This window comes from Martes martes, assembly GCF_963455335.1.
Source record: "Martes martes genome assembly, chromosome: 7".
Lineage (NCBI taxonomy): Eukaryota > Metazoa > Chordata > Mammalia > Carnivora > Mustelidae > Martes > Martes martes.
The window spans coordinates 69,174,001-69,187,758 of record NC_137894.1 but is presented as its reverse complement, the minus strand read 5'-3'; the positions used below and the strand labels follow the sequence as shown (position 1 = coordinate 69,187,758).

Here is a 13,758-nt window from a genome sequence, read left to right as displayed (position 1 = left end):
CTCATTTTACAGCTACCTCTCCCAGTGAGTGCATAGGTTGGCTTATTAAAATAATTCTGTATGGATGGGCACAGGTTGTGAATAGTCTTTGGCTTTTACCAATATTCTACAGTGAATATGTGCATATGTCATTTCATAGGTGATAAAGTCTGTCATGCAGGATAAATTCCCACAATTGAGACTGCTGGGTCACAGGGTAAATGTATTTGTAATATTCTTAGGTACTGCCAAATTGCCTTGCCCATGGGTTGTACCATTTTGCGGTCCAGACAGCAATGCAAAAGCATGTCTATTTCCCTTCCACTTTCCCAGGAGAATGTGTGGTTAAACTTCTGTAGTTTTGTTAGACAGGTAAAAATTATGTTTCAGGACAGGTGCAATTTGCATTTTAAAAGCAAGACAACTTTTCTCACATGTTTACCTAGAGACATTTGTATTTCTTTTACTGAGAACTATGCTCCATTTTCCCATTGGATCCCTATTTCAGCTGATTTTCTTATTAAATTCTTGTTTTTTCTTATAAACTTATAGAAATGATATATATATATATGTATATATATATATCACCACCCCATGTATATATATATGATTAGCCCTGCGTCTATGATATGAGGTGCAAATATTTTTTTCCCAGTTTGTCCTTTATCTTTTGCCTATGTTTGTGAGGTGTATGTTTGTTTTTGTTGTTGTTTGCCATCCAGATGTTTTGTTGTTCTCGTGTGTGCTTTTTAAGCTGTAGTTAAATTTATTCACTCTTTGCTTCTGGCTTTTGATTTGTTGGAGAGAAAGATTTGCCCCATTCCAACATTAAAAACACATTTACCCATATTTCCTCCAGTAGTTTCAGGGTTTCGTTTTTTAAAAACATAAATCTTCAACCCATTTAGAGCATGACACACGTTGTGAGAAGTAAAATCTTTTTCCTACTGGGGGCTTGACCCTAGATTTTGGACAGGATGATGAGGCTTCCAGAACATCATTAAGTGTAAAACCTGGAAAATGGGATGAGAGAGCAGCTGATGGGAGAAGTGAGATGCAGGTGGTGTGAGGGGGGATGGGGACTAGACGGGAGCCCCCTCACCTGTGGGAGGTCCTGGCAGATGGCTTCTCATCATTGGTCTAGCTCAGTGGTACCCAGGACCCTTATTACTTTTCTCCAAAGTACCCACTTACTCTGAAGGGTTTAATGTGTTTGGTTGTACGAGACTAAGTGTTCTAAGTAATGACTAGCTATGTTGCCCTTCTAACAACCGGTTTCTGGGCAGAATGTGCTAACCGAAATTACCATGCTGAGTTGATATACTTTCAGCCAAAAGCACAGAATTCTGGAGTGTCAGATAGCTTGAGGAAGCTCATCTTAGGTAAATGAGCCGTTTGGAAGACTTTTTAAAATGCTGACATTAGTCTGCTGACATTAGCTTATTTCTTGGTTTCTCTGTCTTTAAGGACATGGAACCACAGTGAGGGGACCTCTGATCTCATCCTCATTCAGAACCTACTGGTGCTGTATAACAGGGTGGGGGAAGGTGTGACTTCAACCATAAGGAGTGTGCACACTGATTTCCACACTGTATACTAAACAGTTCTCTAAGCAAATTTTCTAGTAGAGGTGCCCATGAAAGAGCTTTCTTTCTTTCTTTTTTTTTTTTTTTTTAAGATTCTGTATGTATTTATTTAAAGATTTTATTTGTTTATTTGAAGAAGAGGGAGAAGCAGACTCCCTGCTGAGCAGGAAGCCTTACATAGGACTTGATCCCAGGACCCTGGGATCATACGCTGAGCCAAAGGCAGATGCTTAGCTGAATTAGCCACCTAGGCAGCCCTGAAAGTACCCTGTAAAACATTGTTTCCTCATGTGAATAATTCTGTATTCTGAGAAAAAAAACAGGGAGTAAAAATGAGAAAAATGTGCCAAGATGAATGATGCTAGAATAAAGTAAAAGGCTTTCAGCAATAAAATGGGTACCTCTGCTTGAAGCAGACAGAGGCCTCAAAGAGACGTGGTGGGAGCAAGATGTTCAATGTTGTTCACTGTCAGCAGGAAGGCCTGTCAATGTCCAGGCATGCCAGACTGCACCTCTAACAGTTAACTCAGAATCTCTGGTAGTGGGATATAGGTATCAGTCATTTTGAAAGCTCCCTATGTGATTTCAGTGTGCAACCACCACTCTTGAACCATGCTGTTCAAAGTAAGGTCCTCAAAACAGCAACATTGGTGTCAGTGGGAGCTTATGAGAAATGCAGAATCTCAAGCTGGAAATTAGACCTTCTGAGTCAGAATCTGCATTTGAACAAGATTGTCAAGGTATTTACCTGCTTATTACAGTAGAGAAGCAGCGATCTAGAGCTTTCTCAGAGTGGCACCTGGAACCACCTGTATCTAACTCACTGAGGGGCTGGGAAGGTTGGAGAATGGGGAGTCGCATACTTATTAAGGAAGACAATTCTGGAGATGATCATTTTATAAGTTCGAGGGTGGGACCGTGGAATCTATGTTTCAATGTGTTTCCAGGTGACCCCCTCTCCTACTGCTTGAGAACTTGAGAACAACCAGCAATAAGACAGCTATTCTCTACCAACCAGCATGGAAATTCCCTCAAAGCATACCCATTACAATGGGGGATGAGCTGGTGATAATCTGTGAATGCCTCTCAGCCCAACAAATGTGATGTTTCTGCTCTCTGACCTCTAACAGAGCAGGTGGTGATAGTTAAATCTAGCTCTCAGATTGACACAGAAATGGATCTCTGTTCTCTTGGGTTAGTGACTGAATAAGCTTTAATACACAAGTTTCTACCTTAAAAGCAGGATTAAAAATATAAAGTGTTGATGCTCAGATGCACCCTTCTTGAAGGGTTTCAAAAAATCCTCAAAATGCATGGTAGAGAGTCACGAGAAAGAGTAATTCCCTGAAAGGAGATTTCTTCACTTTACAGAGGTCTTTTAAAAATTTTTTTGCTTGGGGGCACCTGGGTGGCTCAGTCCTTAAGCGTCTGCCTTCACCTCAGGTCATGATCCGGGGGTCCTGGGATCAAGCCCTGCGTCGGGCTCCCTGCTTGGTGGGGAGCCTGTTTCTCCCTCTCCTGTTCCCCCTTGCTTGTGTTCCCTCTCTCGCTGTGTCTCTCTTTGTCAAATTAAAAAAATATATATATCAGACATCTAATTTAAAAAAATATATATATATATATATATTTTTTTTTTTGCTTAGGCCCAGATTTTTAAAAGATAACACAGATGAAAAAAAAAAAAATGAAGCCAGGAATGGAAAATTTGATCTCTCTCAAAAGATGTATTTGCAGTATCTAGTACTTCCATCATGTAGTTGTAAAAGCATTTCAACTCATATGAGATACTTAAAAGCTTTTCTGATGCAGAAGCTTTAAATGAGTTTATCTTCAAATCCCTAGGATTCCCAAGTATGGCTCACACTTGACTTGGGGTGCCAGAACTGAAATCTTTGTAGTTGTAAAATGAAATAAGACCAGTGCAGTCGTAATGGATAATGAAACAGAATGGGGAAAGGCCATGTTATCTAAATGTAATCGTTAGATAATTATTGAGTTAAAAATCAGCAAAAGCGAAGAAACTTCGAACTGGGAAAAAAAAAGATTTTTGAGGTTTTGCTTTAAAGACGTTAAGAACAGTTTCTTAAACCTTTTGGGGGGAGTGCAAATCTAATGAAAATCTAATGAAAAGCCATGGACTCTACCCAGATGCACGGCCCCTAAGTGCATACTGGTAATTTCTGGAGTTCTATAGACCCGCTGGAGCCCACATGAGAATCTCAGCTTTCACAGAGGATTTTAAGAAAATTTCTCCCTTTTGATCTCTCCCATTTGGAACCGTTTTAGGCCCAAGAGCAACTTTCTCAGCACCAAGGTTCCAGGTGACTGGTAAAATTAGGGCTGATTGTTTTCCCTTCAACCAATCTCAAGAGGCTGGTCCGAGGCCAGGTGAAAAGCCAGACCACTAGCTGAAGCCAGGTAAAGAACCCTTTTATTGAAGATGTCTGTGCTCCCAGAAATGTCTTCCCTGTGCTCTCAGGGGGTCTCCAGCGAGTCTCACAGGCAAAGCCCAGGGCCGCTGTGGCTCCCTTCACCTCAGATGGTGAAAACTTTAATCCAGAGTTAGGAAGGAAAGCAGTCTCTCTTAAACACTGCCTGCACCCCTCGTTTACCTGCAGACCCAAAGATGTCAGAGGTGGAAGACAGCCCTTCACGCCCTGCCCCATTTAACAGAGGAGGAAACGGAAGGGCTAAGTTGCCTGCCGGGGTGACCTCCCCAGCCGGGCTCACACCCAGGGCCCTCTCTCGCAGCACCTTGCCGTCTAGCCAGAGGAGCGAGCTCAGGGCGTCGGGGCCTCTCTCCCCACACTGCCCACCGCCCACCCTGGCGGAGGCGCCACGCGGAGCCGAGCCCCCGCCTACCGGCACCATGGAGTAGGTCATCATCATCAGCATGTCGTGGCTCTCGGCGCGGATGTGTGGCGCGGGCTCCCCGCTGTGGCTGCGCTTGTTGCGCGCGGCGCTGGCCGGGTCCGGGGATGGCGCGGGCGTCCTGCGCCGCGTGCGACTCAGCTCAGCCAGGAAGGAGCGCACCGCGCTGTCCTCGCGCTGCTCTCGGCCGCGCTGAGCCTCCAGCGCCCGCACCGCCGCGCTCAGCCCGCGCCACTGACACAGCGCGAACACGGTGCCGGCAGCATTGAGCACCGACAGCAGCGCCACCGCCGCCAGCGCGCCCCGCAGCCCCCAGCCGGAGCCCCCGCGGCCTCGCTCCGCGCCCCTGGCCATGCTCTGCGCACCTCGGGCCGGGCCGGGCAGGGCTCGCCGCCTCCCACCGGGCAGCCTTTATACGCCGCGGGCAAGCCGTGGGCTGGTGGCAGCGCCGTGAGTCACGCTGCCCTTTGCCCGGGCTGGCGGGGCGGGTTGGGGACAGTAGTGGTGGCGCCTGAGCAGCCCGGAGGGACAGGCGGGGGAGAGGGGGAGAGGAGCAAGTGGAGATGGCCGGCGCGGGGAAGAGGTGGGCCGGGCTCTTGCTCCTGGTGCCTGGCCAAGAAAACAGGCAAACCCAGGTCTCACTCCCTTTCTCACTGCCCTGCCTGTGGGCATTGTGGCCCAGGCCCGCAGAGTGAGGGTCAGACTGAGGGGGAGAGCAGGAATTCTTAAGGCGCTAGAAGTCACTGAATTCCACTCCCTTCTCCCCACACGCTGACCTCTCTGGAGAAAAGGGTCAGCGTGCCCAGATGCCAAGATATATGCCCACTGTCCCTAGGTTTGCTGCTGGGCAGGGACCCAGGCTGCCCATCACGTGGCCACGGAAGACCCCATGAGATCTTTCTGAGGAAGGGGATGGAGAGAGAGAAGGAGACAGTTGGCATTGGAGGGTTAGAAAGGCCACCCATCAGAATGAGAAAAGCCTTGCCCTGCCTAAGAAGAAGTCCTCTGTGAAGGAGATTTCTAGGATGTGACAGGCCAAGAACTCTGACATGAGATCCATATCTAGGAGACAGCAGGGTGAGGAGGAAAAAAAACCTCCAGGGTGGAAATCAGGAGACCTGATTCTAACCCCATTCTGCTACTACTCAGCTGAAGGGCTTTGTGCATGTCCCAAGACCACTCTGAATTAATTCTGAGGTGCTTTCTGGCTGAAGAGTTGGGACCCTAGCTAGGCTCTTTCTGGACCTTACTTAGCCTGCCTTGCTTGAGGGGAAAGTTGCCTCATGCCTCCTAGTTACCCCTTCCTTTTCCTGTCAGCTCACATGCCTATATCTCAAGGATCACTATCCTTCAAGTGCAGAGTCATGGCTCAACCACCTCAGAGGACCTCTCCACCCCATTTCTCACCTTTCCCCAAATGGCTCTGCCTCCCTGCAGCCCCAGACCCCACAGGAGACCCTAGTGGTGTTGGAAGACCCCAATCAGAAGCCAAGATTTCTGTTTCCACAGCACATTATTTCAAAGGAGGAGGTGGACCCCTGCCATCAGCCAGCTCAAGCTGTCACAGTTCTGTATCAAGGTCTGGATTCCTGAGTTTTAATTGGGACATTGACAAACTTTGCATATTCTTAGGAGAGCATCCAGGATGAGGAGGACTTAGGAAAGCATGAAGTTCCAAGTGGTTCATGAAGGACCTCAACTACAGGGACATGATGTCTTGGAGGGAACGGAGGTGATACAGACAAATCTGTCCAGTTTCTCCCAACTCAAACATACTGTGATCTATTTGAAGAATGCCATGTATCCTTATCTCATCCAAGCTTAGGGTGCCAGGCTTAAACCAGTGGATAAAAGCCAGAGAAAGAGCTGGGAACCAGGCTCAGTAAGATCTTCATTTAATTCACTAAAAGTTAATGAACTGTGTGTCAGGCATAGTGATGGGCATTGGAGGTACAGAAATGAACAAGGCAAGCAGCTTGCAGTGTGAGCAGTTAGAGTCCCACAGAGCCTGCTGAGCTTCTCTTTATTCTAATGTTCATTATAGTTACTACTGTCTGATCATGTCCATGAGGAAGGGCACCACCAACAATAACAAAGTATACAGCTCCTGAGGTTAGGGGCCACATATTGTTTGACCTTGTCTCCCCCAACACCAGGCACAGTCTTTGGCTTGAAATTGCCGTTCAATAATTCCCTATTGGATGAGTGAATGAACAAATGGCTGGATAGTAAACGTATGTCTGTGTAAAACGATGTGTGCCTAGTGGTAGTAAGGCTTAAGCACAAAACTCTACTTGTGCCACCGAACTGGAGCTACTTTCCTTGGAAGGCTGCCTGTTCACTGGGGAGAGTAACTGCAGCCTACCCCACATGCCTTCAACCCCTCTGGTTCAGAGCCCATAGTCAGTGGGGGAGTGGTGTTCCAGTTCTATTTGGAACCAGCCAGGCTTTATCTGATGAGCTCACGTGAAGATGCTACCCTTCTTGGGATGTAGGACTCGAAAGGTTTGTGGCAGGGACTTCGGGCCGGCTGGGTGGAGTGCTTGGGATACTGCACTCAGAAAGAGCAGAGAGGCAGAAAGAGCAAAGGGAAGACAAGATTCCTCTTCCACTCACCACTTCTTCCAGTTCCTTCCTCAAGTCTTTCTGTGTAGGAATATAATCTTTTATTGGAAAGAAGAAGGGTGGGGCAAGTTGTTATGGCCTATGAGGCCTGTGTCATCACTCATCCCTCCCCCCAAGATGGCTGTATCGAAGCAACTAGCCTTGCTCTGTTCTCTTTTCCCTTTCTTCTCTGTCTTCTCTCTACATCCTCACTCCACCACAGCTCCATGCACTGACACTTCCTCTCTGTCCTATCTCAGAGTTGTGCCTGTTTAAGGCCTAGCTCAGAACCCTGTCCCTGTCCCTCATCAAGCCTTGCCTTCCTGAATTCTGGAAGCCTCAGGGACTCAGAGCCTAGAAGCATGGACTTTGGAATCAGATAGAACTAAGCTTGAAACTGCTTTTGAAGTTTACAAACTTGGGTATGTTACTCAGCTTTTCTAAGGAGAGGGTAATCATATCCATCTCATAGCTTGTGAAGATTTAATGAGAATACACATTTAGAGCACTTGGCATACAGTAAACGCTCAGTGGACATTAGTGCTATTGCCTATGGGGTGTCTGAACTTGCTGACACCCTTGCTGTGCTTTGGCCTGTTTACCAACATCTTAGTTCTTCTAGATCTTACTTCTTTTGTTGGGTTATAGTATGCTTAAGAAGGGGACCTCTCTTCACTGTGACACAGCAGGGACTTATGCCAAATAAGAATATCAGATTAATAAATTGATTAGCTAATTACCCTTCTTCTGGATGTTTTCTGAGGAATAGAACTTTTCAATGCATGGTAAACTTGGCCTCTTTTCTGAACATAGTGGCTTTGAGATTGGCTATCTGGAGCCTTTCCATCTCTGGCTTCCTAAGCCTCCCATGACTCCTTTAGGGATAGACACATCTGTGTAGACTGCCCTACCTAACGTTTCTCAGGATGGGCTGGTACTTTTAGTAATAAGTTAATTCTAAAAAAAAAAAGTTAGCTATTAATATGGCCTATTTTGTTGATACAGAGGTTCAAGATACAGTGAGGACACAGGGAGATACCTGACTTTCCTTTTCTGGAGACCAAAAAAGCCAAGAACATTCTGAGCTATCTTTACAATGAGAAGGAGCTTTTCCATTAAAAGACAGATGCTTCATTTTCAAAGGTTAAATAGAATGGTCCTTAAAAAATGATTCCAGCTAGTAAACTTTAGGGCCCTGGAGAAAAATAGCCAATTCAAGAATATACTCCAACCAAGTCCACAGCATTTCCTCATGACGATGAAGTGAATAATTTTCATTTACTCTCAGGCCTGATCTTGGGGATTGTCATCCTCTGTGATGAGGTTGGCAGGTATGCTGTGACTCCTGATGGTGCTAGATGCTGCCTCCCCATCCCCACCCTTCCTCCTTGCCAGGGATTAGGGAGAAAATCTCTGTAACAGTTGCCACCAAAATATATCATTCGCCCAACCGCGTTGGGTTTTTAGCTCAACATTTCTATGTTTTAACCGCATGAAACTTCAAGCTCCACAAACAAAAAGAGTCAGAAATTTCTTTTCTTCGTTCATTCACTCATTCATTTATTCATTTATTCAACAAATTAGGTGCTTACTATCTGTCAGGAACTGTGCTAGGAGCTAGAAATGGGATGGAGAGAAAAACCAGACACTATTCCTGTCTTCCTGAAGCCATGGTCTAAGTGGGGAAAAGGAATTAGTCAAGTAATTGTGTGAGGGTATAATTCTAAATGCAACAATGAGATAGAAGACCTGAAGGAAAGGAGTGCTATTCTGTGAGATCCGATCACTGAGGAACCTGTCTTAGATGTGGAGTGTGGGGTCAGGAAAGGTCTTCCTGAAGAAGTAATGGTGGTTGAGCTGGAATCTGAAGATTAGCAGTAGTCAGCTAGATGTGAGTGGGAGAGTTGTAGTCAGAGGGGACAGTACCTGTGAGATCCTATGTCAGGAAGTACCATGGTTTATTTGAGGAACTGTAAGAAGTCCAATGTGGCTATAGGAGAAATACCATAGGGAGCAAAGAAGAAAGGGGAATGAAGTGAGGCTGGAGACTGAGTTAGGGGCCAGATTCTGTGGGTGAGAACTTGTAGGACTGGGGTCTTTATTGTAGGAGAAATAGGAAGTTAGTTAAGGGTTTTAAGTGTGTGTGTTGGGGTGGGAGGTTGGGTTGATAAATGACGGATTTTCATTTTCAAAGATTACCTTTTATTGGTAGGATTTGCAGTGGCTTCCGTCACTAAAGAAATCCTCTCTGACCTCCACCAGGCTGAATCTCAGCCTTCAAACCCATCTTTCCAAATGAAAGGCGAAGACATTGAGTTCTAGAAAATGCCATTTACTCTTTCATGGCACATTAAAAGGTAGTTGAAAAATAGAACCATGACTAACATTTAGATAATTTGGCTAGTCATGATACTAGCTGGAGTTTTTGTATGATACCTAGCAGGTATTTACATTTTTTGAGAAGCCAGCCTTTGGTACCTCAAGGTGAGATCATCAAATCAAGCCATCTCTAGAATTGAGAGGAAGAATAGAAGATGTTGCTTACCCTACAAGATTTTGGTCTAAGTTGGGGAAGTAACAACAGCTTTCCACGTGCTATAGGTGCAGGATCTGAGAGTTACCCAAGCATCGTCACACACGGAGCTGTCCGAGGTCATACAGTAGTGCTATTTCAAATTCTCCCTCTACCCTTTCTGTGCTTTATTTCCTTTGTTTGTGATAAACATGCCCCGCCCCACCCCACCCTTCCTGCCCTCTCAGTGCATCATAGCCAATGATCACGGATGGGGTTCCCTGGAACAGATGCTGACATGGAATTTGGGGTGCAAGATGTTTATTAGGGATCAGTATCTGTGAAGGAAATAGAGGAAGCAGGATTAGGTACAGGGAGAAGTCCAACTCAGTGCAGTCTTGCAAAGCCTCGGCCAACACTTTGGGGATCTCTGAGTTGAGTATTGTCCATTAGAGTGTCCCTTGTCAGGCCAGAATGGGCTTGGCTTTCACACCAGTCTTACCCACTCACAGGGCAGCTGTGGGCTGCTTCAGGAAGAATGTCGGCTCTCAAAGCAGAGGCATACCCCGACCTCACTCCCCGCAGCTGGACAGTAGGTCCTTCCCTGAAAGGGAAAGTGGGGCACATCTCCACGTCTACCATATCAACCACCTGAGTAGTGTCAAAGACAGGTCTGCAATTCCAATGTTAGTGAACTTTAAGTTGTAATCCTATCAGACAGTGGAGAGAAGCCTTCTTTTTCACCTAGAGTTATGGCCGTTCAGTAAATAAAAAACTGATTGTTTTCAGAAAAATGAAAATAGGAAGAAAAGCTCAACTAGTAGCTTTGAAATGGCTGAATCCATGGAAGTAACTTAATACTGTAAAGCCCCACTTATGAAACTTGAACCACTGTTTTTGAAAGGACAATACAAAGCTTCACATGCGTAGGGCACTTCGGTTTTCAAAGTACTTTCTCATGTCATTTGAGCCCCATAATCGGCTTGTGAAGTGAGCAGGGGGTCTTAGAACCATTTCACAGATGAGAAAGCAAGACTCAAGAAGGTTAAGTGACTTGCTCAAGATCATACTGTTGCAACCTCACCAGTATTCATCGAAAGTGGGAACTTTCTTGACCCAAATCTTGGGCCAGTCAGGAATGCTCAAGATGATGGACAGGAAGTGGAAAAATAGGGCAGGGAAAGGATTCAAACTGATGAAATGGAAAAGGGCTTAGAGCGGCACTTGGCACCACGACTTCAAAACAAAGGCGGGGCAAGTCTGATTGCTAGAATATGTAAACAATGCAAGAGAAAGCAAACCAGTACCCAGTCTAGCATTTTATGGAGGGCTCAGGGAAAGCAGTGATGTCAGAATGATTTCCTGGAGACCAAGTAGGGGAACTGTCATCCCTGCATCTCAGAGATGAATATGGAACCTGAACGGAAGGTGAATTTGGGGCTTGAGAAACTAAGACTTTTCCTCCTTGGGGTCAGAAGGCAGTGACAAGCAAAAGTAGATATGCCTCACCTCTCCAAAGTCTAAGTGAAAGGGACCAAAAGGGATTCCTGCCAATACCGAGTCTGGAGAGACCGCACTCCATCTGCAGAACCAGGGGACTGGAGGACTATCCTCAGCCAGGGGGAATGCAGGTCAGACTACAGACCCTGAACCCAGATGACTTTCTTCTTCTTTTTAAGAGATGTGCATAACTGTGATAATAGGCTATATCTCTCCTACCCTTCCTTTCCTTTCTCTCTCCCTCTTCCTTCCTTCCTTCCTTCCTTCTTTCTTTCCTTCCTTCCTTCTTTCCTTTCTTCCTTTCTTCCTTCCCTCCCTCCCTTCCTTCTTTCTTCTTTTGGTTTACAGTGTCACAAAGTTATTAGGAATGAATTATTCTTGTATGTCATTTTACTTGGTCTCTTTTTTAAAAAATATTTTATTATAGTAAGAATACTTACATGAGATCTACCCTCTTAACAAATTTTTAGGGTGGCTGGGTGGCTCAGTCTGTTAAGTGTCTGCCTTCAGCCAGGTCATGCTCCCAGGGTCCTGGGATGGAGTCCCACATCAGGCTCCCTGCTCAGTGGGCTTTTCCCTCCCCCTTTGCTGCTCCCCCTGCTTGTGCTCTCTCACTCTCTCTGTTAAATAAATAAAAATCTTAAAAAAAGTTTAGTTATATGATACAGTATTGTTGACTATAGGTATAATATTGAACTATAGATTTCTAAAACTTAGCTCACCTTGCTTAACTAAAGCATTATGTCCTTTGATTAGTAACTCCCCATTTCCCCCTTAACCCTATTCCCTGACGGTCACTAATTCTGGTCTTTCAGTCTACAAATTGGACTATTTTAGATACCTCATATTAGTGAAATCATGTGCTATTTATCTTTCTGTGACTGTCCTACTTCCCTTAGCATAATGCCCTCAAAGCTCATCCATATTGTCGCATATTGAAGAATTTCTTTTTTAGGGTTGAATAATATTCTATGTCATGCATATGCCACATTGTCTTTCTCCATCCAGCAGCGGATATTTTAGTTGTTTCCACATTTTGGCTATTGTGAATAGTGATGCTAACACCAGAATGCAGATATTTCTTCAGGATCCTGATTTCAGTTCTTTTGGGTAAATACCCAGAGTGGGATTGCTGGATCATATGATAGTTCTATTTTAATTTTTTGAGGAATTTTCATACTGTTTTCCATAGCAGCTACACCAATTTACAGTTCCATCAACAGTGTCCAATTTCTCTGCATCTTCAACAACACTTGTCTTTTTTTTCTTGACAATGGCCATCTTGACAAATGTGAGGGTAATATCTCATTGTGGTTTTGACTTGCATTTCCCTGATGATTAGTGATGTTGAGCTTTTTTTCATATATCTATTGGCCATTTATATGTCTTCTTTCAGAAAATACCTACTCAAGTTCTTAGTTGATTTTTTAATTGGGTCATTAGGGGGTTTGTTTGTTGTTGGTACTGAGTTGTAAGGGGTTGCTTATATATTTTGGAGATTAGCCCCTTTTCAGATACATGGTTTGAAAATATTTTCCCCATTTCATATGTTGCCTTTTCACTCTGTTGACTGTTTCTTTTGCTGTGAAGAAGCTTTGTAGTTTGATGTAGTCTTACTTGTCTATTTTATCCCCACTTCTTGTTTTTGCTTTTGCTGCCTGTGCTTTTGTGTTAGATCCATGAAATTATTACCAAGACCACTGTCATGAAGTTTTTCACTGTTTCTTCCAGGAGTTTTGCAGTTTCACATCTTACATTTAAGTCTTTAAGGCATTTTGAGTTGATTATTGTGTCTGGCATAAGATAGGAATCCAGCTTCATTGTTCTGCATATTTACATCCAGTTTTCTCAGCACTGTATGTTGAAGAGATTATCATTTTCCCATTGTGTATTCTTGATACACTTGTCAAAAGATCAGTTAATCATATATGCATGGTTTTATTTCTGGGTTCTCTCTTTTGTTCCATTTGCCTATATGACTTTCTTTATGCCAGCACCATGCTGTTTTGATTGTTCTAGCTTTGTAATGTATGTTGAATGTTGTTGTATGTATGTTGTATGTATGTTGAATGTATGTAATGTATGTTGAAATCAGGAAATATGATGACTCCAACTTTGTTCTTCTTTCTTAAGGTTGATTTGGTTATTCATGGTCATTTGTTGTTCCATATGCATTTTAGAATTGTTTTTTGCCTTTCTGTAAAAACTATCATTGGGATTTTAATAGAGATTGCTTGGAATCTGTAGGTAACTTTGTATAGTATGGACATTTCAACAATATTAAGTCTTCAAATCCATGACCTTGAGATGTCTTTCTGTGTTTGTATTTTCTTCTATCTCTTTTACCAGTGTTTTGTAGTTTCCAGTATAGAAGTCTTTTACCTCCTTCAGTTTATTCCCAAGTACTTTATTCTATTTGGCACTATTATAAATGGGATTGTTTTACTATTTCTTTTTCAGAAAGTTTGCTGTTAGTATACAGAAATGCAACTGATTTTCACATGTTGATTTTGTATCTTGCAACTTTACTGAGTTATTTTATTATTCTAACAGGTTTTCATATAGTCTTTAGTGTTTTTTATGTAAACACAATCATGTTGTCTACAAACAAGGATGGTAATACTTCCTCCTTTCTGATGTAGATGACTTATATTTATTTTTCCTACCTATTTGCTCTAGCTAGTACTTCCAATATCATATTGAATA

At 43.9% G+C, this 13,758-nt stretch overlaps 1 protein-coding gene across 1 annotated transcript in view; it reads right to left on the bottom strand.

Moving 5' to 3' along the window:
- Window positions 1–4,802, bottom strand: part of GLDN (gliomedin) — a gene marked incomplete at its 3' end in the record, with an annotated part of 57,185 nt that extends 52,383 nt beyond the window's left edge. The window contains exon 1 of the mRNA XM_080808882.1: window positions 4,428–4,802. Coding sequence (XP_080665008.1) covers window positions 4,428–4,790 — 363 coding nt within the window. The 5' untranslated portion in view covers window positions 4,791–4,802. The remainder of the gene's footprint in view (window positions 1–4,427) is intronic.
- Window positions 4,803–13,758: the final 8,956 nt, after the last annotated feature.